Source organism: Lissotriton vulgaris, chromosome 9, assembly GCF_964263255.1.
Source record: "Lissotriton vulgaris chromosome 9, aLisVul1.2, whole genome shotgun sequence".
Lineage (NCBI taxonomy): Eukaryota > Metazoa > Chordata > Amphibia > Caudata > Salamandridae > Lissotriton > Lissotriton vulgaris.
Window position 1 is genome coordinate 715,919,281 of NC_141697.1, and position 14,901 is coordinate 715,934,181.

General features: G+C 46.9%; 1 protein-coding gene across 1 annotated transcript in view; it reads left to right on the forward strand.

The window, feature by feature from the left end:
• Positions 1 to 14,901, forward strand: part of CLPTM1 (CLPTM1 regulator of GABA type A receptor forward trafficking) — a 405,433-nt gene that overhangs the window by 338,840 nt on the left and 51,692 nt on the right. The window contains exon 12 of the mRNA XM_086938446.1: positions 1,324 to 1,459. Within this exon, the coding sequence (XP_086794572.1) occupies positions 1,324 to 1,459 (136 nt within the window). The remainder of the gene's footprint in view (positions 1 to 1,323; positions 1,460 to 14,901) is intronic.

A 14,901-nucleotide genomic window follows, 5' to 3' on the forward strand; every position in this document is an offset into this window, starting at 1 on the left:
CCTGACCAACTCTTTGTTAAGTCCCCTATTGTAAATAGGTTCCTGAAAGGACTTGTACTTATGTTTCCCTCTTCGCCCTTCAGTGTTTCAGTGGGATTTGAATCTGGTTCTCACCTATATCATATGTGCTCCCTTTGAGCTGCTTCACAATTGTCCCCTCCCGTTTCTTACCATCAAGACTGCTTTCTAGTAGCGATAACATTAGCCAGGAGGGTTAGTGAGCTGCAGGCTTTATTATCCAAACCTTCTGTATCTTATGGTATTTCTGGATAAGGCAGTGCTTCACACCCAGGTTCTTTTCCTGCCTAAATTGGTGTCCCCATTCCATTTGGGATAATCTGTTAGACTGGTCATCTTTTAAGCTCCTGTACATCCTTCTAAAGAGGAGGAATGACTCCACCGTCTGAACCCAAAAAGAGCGTTGTTCAACCATTACCGCACAAAACCATTCTGGGTGGATGACCAACTCTTCGGGGGTTAAGTAGGAGCTAAAAAAGGTCGGGCAGTTCAGAAACAAACCATTTCCTACTGGGCCATTCTCTGTAGTAAGATCTGCTTCGTCCTGGCTAAAAATCAGCCTCCTGAGGGCATCTGGGCGCATTCCACCAGTCAAAAAGCAACAACCACGGCATTGGCTGGTGGTGTTCCAGTCCTGGATATCTGCCAGGCAGCAATGTGGGCGTCCCTGCCCACGTATGACGAGCACTACTACCTGGGAAGTCTGGTCCACATGGACGGGCATTGCGCCTGTTCGGTCCTCCATGACTTCTTAGTTTAGTCAGTTTGTCCGCGTCCCACTTCCTGGGTGCTTTGGCTTCAGTATCTATTCAAAGGTAAGGAATCTGCACCTAGAAGTCTCTATCAGATGAACAAATTACTTATCTTCGGGTACGCAGTATCTGGTAGAGAAAATAGCTGCAGATTTCTTACAGACCAACCCATGCCTTCCAGCTCTGGGGACTCGTATATAGGGCTAGGGTTGCTCCCTTGTCAGGGTCCTAGTTCGGACACAAACTAGTCAGTTCACTTCCAAGCTCTGCACTTCGGGCCTCGAAAGCGTGAAAAGTAACTGATGTCCACGTGCCTGGGTGGCGCCTATATAGGTGACTGAGATTTTGCATCTGGTCCTGCCACACGAAACCAAACTAAGCCACTTCAGCAGGGGTACTGCTCACGCAAAGGTTTCTGGATACAGTGTGATGCCCGGGAAATATAAAGGTAAGGAATATGCAGCTAAATATTGTCTCTACCAGATAATGTGTTACCGAAGTTGTTCTTTAATGCACATGCAACTTAATTCTTTCTCTCTTGGCTCGTCCTCAGATGGCATTTCGCTACCTTTCCTGGATCCTCTATCCACTACTTGGCTGCTATGCAGTGTACAGCCTGCTTTACGTGGAGCACAAGAGCTGGTATTCGTGGGTTCTGAGCATGCTCTATGGCTTTCTACTTACATTTGGTGAGTATTGCAGAGGGGAGTTTGGCAGGATAGTGGTTTCATGTTTCCCTATATCTTTTTTGCTGTTTCTGTAAACTATGGATTGCTACCAGATTTTCACGATAGGCACCCTGACTATCATTTGCAGTAATCTTCATATTTAAGCCAGTTGACTGATCAAGATTCTAACAATGAGCTAAGGACTGTAGACGGATACAATCAGAGCTAGAGGATCATCTTGACTTGGTGGCATATGAAAATGCTAAAAACGTTCCAGAGCCTGCAGTTAGTGTGTTCGGTGACTGGTATTTGGGATTTTTCACGTGTGACTACCTGGTTTTAGGACTTTTTCTGTGTGGGAGTCTCGCTACCTGAGATCACTCATGGTAAATACACAGTAATTGAACTGAGTGTATTTACAGCCAGTGTCTTCCGTTTAAGATGAGCCCTTCTGCAGCTCGTGTAAGGTCCCCTGAACTACTTACGCATGAACATGTGCACACACACGCATGTGTTGGCTCCACGTGTGAGACAGCCATTGTGCTCAACCTGGTAATTGTGCATACGTAACCTGGTGTAAAAGGGGGTCTGCAGGGATTGCGTCTGACTTGGTGGTAGACCTTATAATAGTCAGCATTCATAGTTGGGTCAGTAGGGCTTACTGGAAAATGTGTAGGGCTTTCACTGTATTGTACATATAGACAAAATCTACCCTTAAAGTTCAATTTAGCTTTAAGTAGACCTGCACAGTCCAGCAAGGTGTCAAACTGGGGTAAAACATGGCGTTTGAATCTGCACTTCCCAACACCCTAAATCAACATTTTACAGGACTTCAAGACTTGCATATTTCTCTGGCTCACCTCCTAATCAGATTCCAGGCCTTTGACAACTCTACTGGGCCAAATTAATCACTTTGTTCCATAGCAGAGGGAGCGAAGTGCTCCCCACACAAAAGAAACCATTCTTGATTGGCTCTGTTCCTGGAAAGATAGGGAGTGGGACCGAAGATGTGCATCTGATAGTTAGCTTGTCACAAAACACTCTGGCTGGGCCAGCCCCGCCCAACTGAACGAAGGAGGAAGCCCACACCTCTGGCATCTTGCCGAAGGATAGACACACAAAAAACAAAGACGCCGCAGCGCATGAATCATTTACCTGTCTCGGGGACCCCCCCATCTCCATAGGCACGAACGGTAGCACTGGGTATGTTGACGAGCACCTCAAAGCTGCTCCCACTGCCACCTCAGCAGTAGACAGAGTTGCTCCTGCGGTGGGAGCACAAGAGGAGATGCTTCCGTGTGGCAGGGGCAGAAATAAAGATGCTGGCTCCTATGCACTGCACCAGAGGTGCACAAATACAGGTATCCAACTGGGGTCTTTGAGGCCCTGGGGTTTCCTCCTGTGGCCCCAACGAGGCTCTACAGTTGTGTGTTCCACTGGTAATGTCAGGGGTACCCATATAAAAGCAAGGATAAACAAGAAATGCAGCGCGAGGCCTCTAGCTTACCTAGGGAACCCTCTACTTAGATATTCCTAGCTGATGGAGCAACCTATAAAGCTGTTTAAGGGCCTATTTGAGTATAGGCCATCACTAACATTTTGTGCAGGTGTTATGGGGTGGGGGCGCTGCAGGAGGTGCAACAACCCACCAGGAATCATTTAAGAAAACCTAACCCTAAGTGTCCTGGAATCTCAAATTCATGACACTGGGGAGATGCTTGTGGTGGTTTTAATCTCTCTTGGAACTTGAACTTTTGTTCTTGGGACCAGGAGTATAGGGACCCTTTGTGGATGGTCCTATAAATGCGTATGTGGTCTGGAGAGAGTAAATAGGACTCTGATATTCTTATGGTTGCTTTGAATACAAATGCTTTATTCATTTTGTTGATGAATGTTGCAATGCATATATTTACATTTACTACATTTTCATATCATTAATGTTCTCATTGATTTTAATGGAGCTATCTTGGAGTTATATTGCTGATGTATATCATTTGTTTTTTGGTAATAATGTGTGACCGCCTGACAAAGCCAACATGTCTGTTCTATATATTAATGTGGCACCCTGATGAGGCCCGTAGGTTTTCCTTTTATATGTCGATGTTGACCCCTTGACAAAGCCAGTAGGCCTGCCTTATTAATGACACCTACTTGTAGTGTGATGCTCCATCTGGTATAGGTGGAGAGAGGAATTGCGATTACGGGGTTCCACAATCACTAGGGGTGAACTGGGATATGTGGGTGTCACCAAAGTTGTTCCCATTTACCTGATGTACATATTTGTAATATAATGCTGTAGGTAAGTGGATTATTATGCAAAGTGGTTGTGAGACCTCACCAGAAAATAAGGTCACAATCTTTATCGGGTCTAGTTAGGTTAGTTTCTTAAGTTAACTCTTAGCTCAGTCCTGGATAGCTGTGGCACAGAGCAGTTAGGCTTAGTCACAGGAACAAATGTAAAGCATTTCGAAGTACCAAAATAGGTAAGTAAGAAACATGACACAATAAAAATCCAACACCAATTTATAAAAATGCAAACTATTTTTATGTTAATTTGGAAACCAGAATGGCAAATATATCAAAGGGAACCTAGATATAATTTTTAAAATATAAGTAAATTCTTTCAAGTTCCAATAAATCTTTGTAATTGATGCCATTGTTCCTGAGCCAGTGGGCTAGTATGACTACTAATCCTCTCTCGGACTTGCCACAGCAGGCCTGGAGCCAGTCATAGGGACCCCTTATGTCTAGGGAGACAGTTATCTGTCCAGTCAAGCAGACTCCAGGTCCTCCCCGAAGTTTTATCCAGGATTCCAGTTCTGATGCAGGATTCTGCGAAGTTGCTGGGATTGCTGAAACTCTGAAAGAGGTGCAGGAGTATTCATGGGGCCTTGCCAGGGTCCATGAACTTTAGGAGTTCTCTCTGGCCTCAGGACTGTATCTTTTAAGATGCCCCAGTGGAGTTAAGTACAGGTTCAGTTACCATTGTTTGACTGGTCTCCAGTTACAGCAGTCTTCAGCAGTTGTCCACAGGTGAGTGTCTTTCTTGTAGTAGGACCAGAGTCCAAGAACACAGATCTTGTGGACACTTTGTAAACTCAGGACTTAGTCTCCCAACAGGCACTACGACATCCAGCGACGAGTAGGCAATCCTGGACAGCTGGGCTTTCACAAGTATAGGCATCCTTAATCTTTTGTGTCCCTGCGGTCCCTGGGGCCATTGAAGGTACCAGAAATGAAAATCTTTACAAGACCTATTGCTAAAAGCCGCCTTCGATACGGTGCCCCATCAACTTCTTCTTGCCTGGCTTTCATCTATTGACAATACTGGCTCTGCTCTGGAATGGATTAAATTGTTTTTAGACAACCGTATTCAGCAGGTCTGGGTGCCCCCCCATTCATCCTTTGTGAGGAAACTCGTTAAGCCCTCTGCTTTTTAACATTTATCTGACCCCCCTAATTTTTTAGCGGAAGAACTGGGTGCAAAAATGATAGCCTACTCGGATGACACCCAGCTGCTATTTACTTGGAGGGACTCTGATCTGAATACTAAGATCGATCAGACCTGCCTTTCATCTGTTTTCCGCTGGCTTGCACATGCCCAACGTAAGTGCAATGAGGATAAATCTGAGGTACTCCTATATGGTTTCGTAGGGAGCGGTTAGGTGGCCTGTCAATTTCTGTGTAAGCAGCCGCTGCCTCGAACGCCCTTCCTGTGGAGTTACAGCATACACAGAACTTCGGTTGTTTTAAAAAAACTCTAAAAGCTTATCTCTTCAAAATGGTTATGCTATTTGCTGCCCGCTCTCCCACAGTCCGCGCACGCGCCAGGACACTCTAGAGTATTTGAGCGCGATACAAATCCCTATATAACATAACATAACATAAACGACTGAGTTGTTTTAACAGATGTAGGCCTCTGTTAACTAATCAGTTCATTATGTGCATGATGACCTAATACTGCATTTGTGACACATGCCATAGCATGGTCTTACAAAATTCCCAAAACAATGCTTGCATAGTTATTTGGATGAGAATCAAAAAACTCATTCATGGCTGGCTTCTCTATCCCCACCAATGTTCTACAATAATGTAGCAGATTGAAAATGTTTAGTTAAATGTTTTCACCATCTTGTATACCTCTCAATAAAGGCCTGGTACCTGCACTGTTTTAGTTTTCATATGTGGGTATTTCACATCATGGGCTAACAATGGGCTCCAAACTCGATAATGCTTTAGTTGTAAATTATGTTTTTGTGGCATGAAATCTCTTCTAGTTTTAAGTGTTTGTAGATTATTCCACCTTCCATATGGATGCGAACAAAGGCAGTTTTTACTCTGACACTAACTGTTAGCCCACAGTGTAGCCTCCGTATTCTTCCAGGAGATCCTCATCAATAGTCCTAAGCACGAATATTCCCGCCTATGTGCGGGGACCCCGGAAATTATAAAAAATATATATGATATATGTATATATATATATCTGAAAGAGACACATTTTTGATAGATTCCTTATCTTAGAATGTCCCCAGGCGTCAGACTGGAACCGGAAAGTTTTTGCTAGCAGCACCCCTGCATGTTAGTAGGTGGCGTTATGTGGCTCCGACTCCATCGCTGGCGTCGCATGCGCCGAGATGACGTCACGGAGACTACTTGGGCGCTACGCAGGCGTGCTGACGTCAGTTCTTTCTTTTTCCACGCCAGTAAGCGCAGATACGGTTAGAACACGTACCTCAGTCACTTTTTAGGTCTCGCTGGTGTTAGCAGCGCAAAGCGCTGCACTTATTGTTGTCGGCTTGCCGGGAATGTGAGACGGGATGTGCACGCGCAGGCCCTCGGCGATTTCACTTAGTGGGCACGCATGCCCAGCCCGGCACCGTGCACATCTTCTGTCTCACATGCTGCTAGGCGGTCGCGCAGGGCCATTTAAGATTTCAGCGTGTGTGCGCGCTTTTGGTTTACAGTACGACAGATTCAACTTCTGCTTCTCATATAATTTAAAATGCCTTTACGTGTGTTGATACTTCGCATGCATAGTCCTGCCTCCAACTAAACAGCCAATAAGAGCTATTTTTACAAACATTAGCAGTGTGAGTGTTGGAAGCCTCAACAAAGGACTTCCTATGCTGCTTTTAAACAACGTGTTTTTGATGCAACATGGCGCCATGCACGTTTATTTATTTCATGCTTTAAGCTACAGTGCGAATAGTAAAAGCTTCACAAAACAGCTCCTTCACAAAACGCCTTCTGAAGCAGTCTTACTGCCATTAGATCTGCTTTTTTATAAAACTTGCACCTTATAACGTATACAACAGCCCGTTTGCAACGGGAAATAACTTTATTAAAGATATTTGACAACTCTCGTAAGGGAGTAATGCATCCCGCTCATGCGCGCACACACCCACGCCCCCCCACCCCAGTCACAAGCTCACGTGCACACACACACAGCTACGCATGCAGTCCCCCCTTACATCTTGCCCATCCAACTCATTCAGCAGCTCACGTGCACACCCACAGCCATGCACGCACACCCCCCTCCACCCTCCACCCATCCCACTCACACAGCACAGAGAGCTGCAACAAAAAGCAGAGCAGCGGTGAGGGCGTGCATATTGGGCACACTGGGCAGTACCCATAACACAAGCGTAAGATCATATCCATAAGACCAAGAGCTAACTCGAGAGACCGAGTACAGGTGACAGAAGTAGAGTGTCATGCATATATGCACATATAACAAATTTTAAAGTAAAAGACAAATGTGAAGTCAAATGCACGGGGCAAGCAAGAAGCTGCAGCAAGACGTAAAGCAGGGGTGAGGGCGAGCACAGTACGCTTATGCCCATAGAACAAACGTAAAGTAAAATGCACACAACATGCTCATAGCACAAACTCAACATCAGATGCACAATAATGTAAAGTGCAGCAAAAAGCAGAACCCATACAACAAACGTAAAGTAAAATGCACACGACAGAACTGCAGCGAGAAGCAGAGCAGAGGTGAAGGCAAACACACTGGGCCTGCATATGTGCCCATAGCACAAACTCAACGTAAGATGCACAATATAGGAAAGTGCAGCGGAAAGCAGAACGGGGATGAGGGCAAGCATACTCTGCCCGCATATTATAATTGCATGATATTAGAGACATTGCCTAAGCAATAATGTTAACATTAGTTTACAGTATGACAGATTCAACTTCTGCTTCTCATATACCAACACGTGCCAGTACATAAACACCCCTTTCCTTCTCAAACTACAGATGCGCCTTGTCTACGTGCATCCCCTTATCTTGCCAAAGGCACTGTATCTGAAGCCGTTTTACTACGACTCTGGTTACTTTTTTCCTATTTTTGAACCTAAACACTTGTTTGGCAGTACGTTTGCAACAAAAAGCAACTTTACTAAGTACGTTTGCAACAAAAGCAACTTTACTAAGAATTTGGACAGTTTAAACTTTAAAGGCTTTTGCAAGCTGGCGCAACTGCAAACTTAAGCATTTGCTATTTCAGGTACATTTGTTCTGCTTTCTTTCATTTACTACGTTATCTTACAAGCAAGATTGTAAATAGGTTGTACTATCAGGTGTGACACGTTAATGTATTTCCTGTTTTATTATTTAACAGCTCTGGTAAAACTCGTGAAGTGACTTCAAAGGCTGCCTCCATGTTTGCTTTTAATCTAGTAAGCGTTACCACATGTTGGCCTTGTTGACTTTTCTTTTTACGGACACTAGTGTTTACTTTACAAGTATCAAAGTAAAGTAACTAGGCTTTAGCAAGCGTCTTAATAGCGTCAGCTAACTTTACTGCCTACGTCAATGCAACTAGCCAAATTGCTTTATGCTATGTTTGCCTTAAAATACAGTCTCACCCAAAACAAACGTACGAAAGGGCTTTTAATCGTCTGGTATGAATCTTCTTACATTTAACAAGTGGCTGATAAAATGTGTGTTCGAGGCATGTGGGCTGCTGAATTCATATCTGTGCATAGATCGCCGCCTAGTGTTGGGTCCGGATGATTGCACATTGTTGTCCTGGAAGAGTCTTCGAAGTATCACGAGATAGGTGGCTCCTCCCCTGGACCACAGTGCGCATGGGCATCGACTCCATCCCCAGATTGTTTTTTTCAGCCATTGGGTTCGGATGTGTTCGGTTCCCTCTGTCGGAATCGATAGTTGTTAACTTTACTTTGCTTGAGCCCAAAAGGTCTTTAGGACTTGCGTCGGTATTGTCTCTCGTTCGGGTTCGTAATTTCCTCAGCTCCGAACCAACATTGTCCTTCCCCGTGCTTTCGGCACGGACGGGCCTACTCGACGCTCCAACCTCTTCCATTATGGAACGAAGTCCATTTAAACGGTGCCCGGTGTGTGCCTCGAAATACCCGCATATCGATGTACACCCGGTGTGCAACAAGTGCTTGTCGCCGGACCACGACGAGGCCAAGTGTATGGCCTGTTCCAAGTTCCGGTCCAAAAAGACACTCAAGCTCCGCCGAGCTGCGCGCCTGGAGGCCCAGCGATCTGCACCACCTCCTACGGACATCTTCGAAGCTGAGGATGTCGGGGACGACGCTATCCAGGAGATCACTGAATCTAACCCAGCGTCGGAGGTCGAGGACGACTACGACGCGGAGGACGAGGATTTCGATGAAGTAGTCGAGGAGGTAGGGGACGACGACGGGGCCCTTGCCACCGTAGAGGATAGCTCGGACGAGGAGCTTCCTCAGACTGACTCTGGGGCCATCCGCCATTATGAGGCCCAGGTCGAGGGATCGCCTTCGGGCCTTACCCAAAACCTTGATGAACGTCCCACGGTTCCGCCTTCCGGCCCGGCCACGGACATTGATACAGCATCACTCCCGGTGCAGCCAAAACAGAAAGTGAAACCCACGGTCTCGACGCCAGACGTCTCGAAACCGAAAGCGCGGATCCCGCTGGTCGGATCGAAGACTTCGGAGGCCTCGGCGCCGACGAAATCTAAAATGGCCGTCGAACTGAAGAGCCACGCCAAAATGGCCGACCCAAAGGCTACTGCATCGAAGCCAAAGGTTTAGGGGACCGACGCAGCTGCATCAGCGCCGAAGACGGTCGACGCCAGTAAGGGTCGACTCGATCACAAGCAGCAGGTCGACGACCATAAGAAGTCCACTCTCGACCCAAAGAAGCGGCAGGACGACCCCAAGTCCCTCTCTGCCTCGCTTCCACTCGACAAAGCCAAGGGGGCAACGCCAAGCGCGTCGACTCCGAAGAGCGCATCGTCAGTCGCCACCCCAAAACCAGCTGCAAAAGACTCTCTCGAGCCGGTGCGTCCCTCCGCCTCGTTCACTAAAAAGGTTACGGAGTCCCTTCAACGTATTAGGGAGGGGGCTGCAGCAGTCGAGCCAAAGGACCCTGTGCCGCCCAAGCCTCTAGAGAAACCGGCGAAGGCGCCGACGCCGATACTTTTCACCTTGCCGCCTAAGACGGTGCCGAAGGCTTTCGCAGCAAAATCAGGGACCGGAGTAGTGCCCGTGAAGGTGTCTTCGACGCCAAAGCCGTCGTTGGTGGTCCCGGGCCCACGGCAACTACAACTAACAGAAGAGGAGCGTCAGGAGATTTTCATCGACGCCGACACGGGCAGGCTCTCCCTCCTCAAGAGAAAGATCACCCCTGAACCACAATTGGAGCCTTACAAGATTCCACTCAAGAGACAGATGGACTCTGCCGGTGCCTCTGCCTTTATGGAGCCCGTTTCACCACAGGCTCCCGAACTTTCACCCACTCATTCCCATGTCGAGGCAGGTGACGGCGACGACGAGGATGAGTATAGCTATCCCGTCTACACAGACCCAGAGGATGTAACTGAACCATGGTCTGCAGGTGGCGATCCTGGGGACCCGCATTCAGGGCAGAAGCCTCAGCTTTTCTCAGCCAAGACTTCCCCCACAGAGGACTCTGCGGCTTTCAATGCCCTCATCGAGAGGGCAGCAGCCAATCGCGACGTCTAGCTCCATGCTGACCCAGTGGACGTCGACTTTCTCTTTGACACCTTTTCGGTCTCTGAAAAGACTGTAAAAACTCTGCCGATGCTGAAAGGGGTGTTGAAACATGCGGCTGAGGTGTTCAAAGAGCCCACCCGGGCGAGGGTCATCAACCCACGAATCGACAAGAAGTACAAGGCAGCGCCCACTGATCCTACTTATATTAAAGGGCAGTTGCCCCTGGATTCCCTGGTTGTCTCCAATGCACGCAAATGAGCCAACTCACAGACTACGGGTGATGCTCCTCCCCCAGACAAGGAATCAAAAGTCTTTGAGGCTTCTGGAAAGAGGGTGGCGGCGCAGGCAGCCAACATATGGCGCATATCCAACTCACAGGCGCTATTAGCGCGTTATGACAGGGCACACTATGATACTCTAGAGACCCTTTTACAGCACTTACCCGATCAATATAAAGAAGCGGCAGAGATGTTGATACAAGAGGGGAAGCTTATCTCCAATGCTTCCATTAAGTGCGCTCTGGACGTGGCTGACACCGCCGCGCGCGCAATTAACACTAGTGTTATGCTTCGTAGACATGCATGGCTGAGAATATCTGGGTTCAAGCCGGACATTCAAACTACCATCTTGAACCAAACGGTCAACCCAGACCACCTGTTTGACCCCGAGGTTGATACCACCCTCGAGAAGATGAAAAAGGACACCGACACTGCAAAGTCTATGGGTGCCTTGCAATCCCAGCAGTTTCGGGGTGGGTCCTTTCGTCGCTCCAATACTAGAGGCACCTCAAGGGGTCAACTTTCACAGTCAACGCAATTCTACAAAAGCAACACCCAAACTTCTTATACCAACAAAGGTCGGGGTGGATACCGTGGCAACAACGTCAAGGGCAGAGGACGTGGAAACAACAGCTCCAGGTCCTCCATAGCCAACAAACAGTGACGCCTTGTCACTGCCCCCCGACCACGCAACACCGGTCGGGGGGAGACTCCAGCAGTTCCTGCCCATGTAGAAGTCCATCACCACGGACAGGTGGGTCAGAACACTTATCCAATACGGTTATTGTAAATGTAAATGTATTTGAGCTTATATAGCGCACAGCTACCCGCAGTGGGTGTCCCGGCGCTTGCTTAGGGAACCCGTCCTGGTATTCACCTGTGAGATAACCCCGGCAGGGTATCCACAAGGTGAAAGCCAGGCATCCCGCCGCGAGGGGCCGTTGTGGAGATTAAGCAAGCTATTGCCCAGAGTCGCAGAGTGTGAGCCCGTGAGTCGAAAAGGCACCAGAGCGAGAATTATCGAGTCTGTGGAATTTTTAGCCCAAGACCCGCCGAGGCGGGGAATTGAACCCTGGTCCAGGGCCGATCTCAGCTTCCGGGTCTGCTGCCTCTAACCCCTGAGCCACACTTCTCCACCTGGAGCTCACATCCACTCCACCCAACATACCCCCAAAACACCGTCCTATGTCCGGCGAGCACTTGCACTTATTGCAGCAAGAAGTCAGCGTCATGCTGCAAAAAGGGGCAATAGAGCTCGTGCCCTTGCAGGAAAGAGGTGCGGGAGTTTACTCCCTGTACTTTCTGAATCCAAAGAAGGACGGATCCCTCAGGCACATCCTAGACCTCAGGCCACTCAATTTTTACATCCTGTCGGAGCATTTCCACATGCTCACACTGCAGCAGGTTCTTCCACTGCTTCAACAGGGGGACTACCTGGTAACTCTGGACCTGAAGGATGCGTACTTCCACATTCCACTACATCCTTCACACAGAAAATACCTCAGGTTCACCATCCAAAACCAGCACTACCAGTTCAAGGTTTTGCCTTTTGGGGTCACCACGGCACCCAGGGTTTTCACAAAGTGCCTAGCGACGGTGGCGGCGCATCTAAGACGTCAGAACATCCACGTCTACCCCTATCTGGACGACTGGCTCATTCAAGCGAAGTCGGCCCAGCAGTGCGCCAACCACGTGTCCCAAACCATTCACCTTCTGCACGATCTGAGGTTCTCACTGAATTACCCAAAGTCCCATCTCCAGCCCGCTCACATACGGCAGTATCTGGGTGCGACCATAAACACTCTAGTCTAGTCTAGTGTCCTAGACATAACCATCTTTGCGAAGGACAATAGCTTACATACCAAAACATTTTTCAAGCCTACAGCCAAGAACAGTTTGCTATCCTTCAAAAGTTTCCACCCCCGACCTTTAAGGGAGAACCTCCCTTATAGCCAATTTCTCCGTCTTAGGAGAAATTGTAGTTCCACAAGTGATTACAAAGACCAAGCTAATGACCTCTGTGACAAACTCACAGCACGAGAATACCCCAGAAAAATAATTTCCTCTTGCAAAAAACGTGCACAAAATCAGCCAAGAGAAGTGCTTCTAGAAACACACCCTAAGCCACGGGATGACAGAACAACATGCGTCACCACCTATAGCCCAGTCACAAACAAGGTAAAGAAGATAATTAATAAAAACTGGAAAATAATTACTTCAAACAACCTTGACTGGCCAAAACCCCGTTTTGCCAACAAGAGAAGCAAAAATCTCAAAGATCTATTGGTACATACAAGACCACCTCCAAAAAAGAAAAAAGAACACCAAGGATTATGGAACAATCTCCGATAACAGGACACTATCCCTGTGGTTCTTGTCTAGCTTGTGAAACTACCAAATCTACCAAAGAACTACAACTACTCCCTGACCTAACATGGAAACTAAAGAAACATACCAATTGCAACACTAGTCATGTCATATACATGATTACATGTCCATGCCAGATGAAGTACATTGGCATGACCTGCCGCAAGGCCAAACAACGGATGTATGAACATCGAAGTAATGTCAATTGTAAAAAAACAACAAAAATGTCATCACACTTCATAGACCTGGGACATACAGCCAAAGATCTGCAATGGGGCCTCCTAGAGACTCTTGAAACTGTCGATAGGAATGCCCCAAAAAATCCTGTTCGAGAAAGAACAACGCTGGGTGCATAGACTGAAAACAGACACCCTAGGACTTAATGATTCTGTTCCCTGGCTCGCTCTTAACAAATGAGCAAATCACGCTGACTTTTCGTCTCCCCCATTCCTCATCTCTCTCTCCTTTCGGGCAAATGTCTGTCTTGAGTATATACAGATCACTCTCTGTTTTGCCCCTGACCGTAATAAACCATAAAAGGCCACTGGTGATTTAATAAATTCTCTAATGCCCAACGAATTTGATAAACCACTCACAGAAATTAAATCAGTTAAATTGGCTGTTTCGAAACACTCTTAACATTTCTCACAACATTGTGAAGATTTCTTCCATTTCCATACTTTACTGCTTAAAAACATCCGCCCCTCCAATACCAACCATTTCCGGGTGGATGGAGGCAGAGACAGCACATGCTGCAGACGAGGACGCTAAAGCGCAAGGTAGAAGAAGAAGACTCCGCTCAAACGCGAGACCAAAAGCGCAAGTAAAACCTGTCTGTACTAACGTATTCTTTACTCCTCCCCAGCGCTACCGTCCTTATAGAATCCCCCTCCCCCGATGAGGCTACTAGCTACAATTAAGGAGGTAGGCACTACCCCTTGAACTAAATAGGGACTCACACCATATCCGATATCCACCACGGACTCTAGACCACCGTCCCCGCCAGTATTTAAAGAGCAGGAAAAGAGTGTTTTTTCTGCTTTGATAACTCACCATATACGTGACTTATGAAATCCATGTATTCACAGTGAAAATAACGAGTAAGCCACAACGAGCACTTTAGACACTCTATTACACCATATTAAGAGCACGACGTGCCCTAAAACAAGCATGTGAATTCCACCATGAGAAATGTTATATATACCAATTACCGGTCACAGCTAAGAGCACTAATGAACAGTATAGCATAATCACCTCACGCTGATAAGGCATGAGAATGGATGAGTTGACGCCTGAAATGAGTGATTCTGCGCTAAGTATTGCCATTTTACAGTTTCTTTATTCGAAATCAAGCGATTTTGAATGTGTACATATTTGTACTTCACCAATTCCTTTTCTCCCCCTTCCCCCATTCTCCCATTTTGGTTTGTATTTTGTGTGTGTGTTTTTCATTTACAGGTACAATGAGACCTCTCATCACTTGAAGAATCAGGTTAAAATTTACCTATTCTTTCACTTATTCTTTATCACTTTCACTCCCTGGTCCTGAAGAAAGCTGTCTGACAAATTGTCGCCTATAGCTGAAACATGTCGACCATTTTAGTAGACCATTAAGTGCGCTTGAATTCATAACAAATTCCAGAGCTGCACGAACTTCCCCTTTTTAACAATAGCCCGATTCCAAATTTAATAAATTTTTGGCTCTTGGAAATCTGGACTATTTTTTAAACCACTATCCTAATCACCCTTTTTTTTCACGATCACTACTGCCTTAAAACTTAAGGTGAAACCTCCTGGTGGAGGGTGCACACAAATGACTTGACCCTGTGATTATGCACGCAGG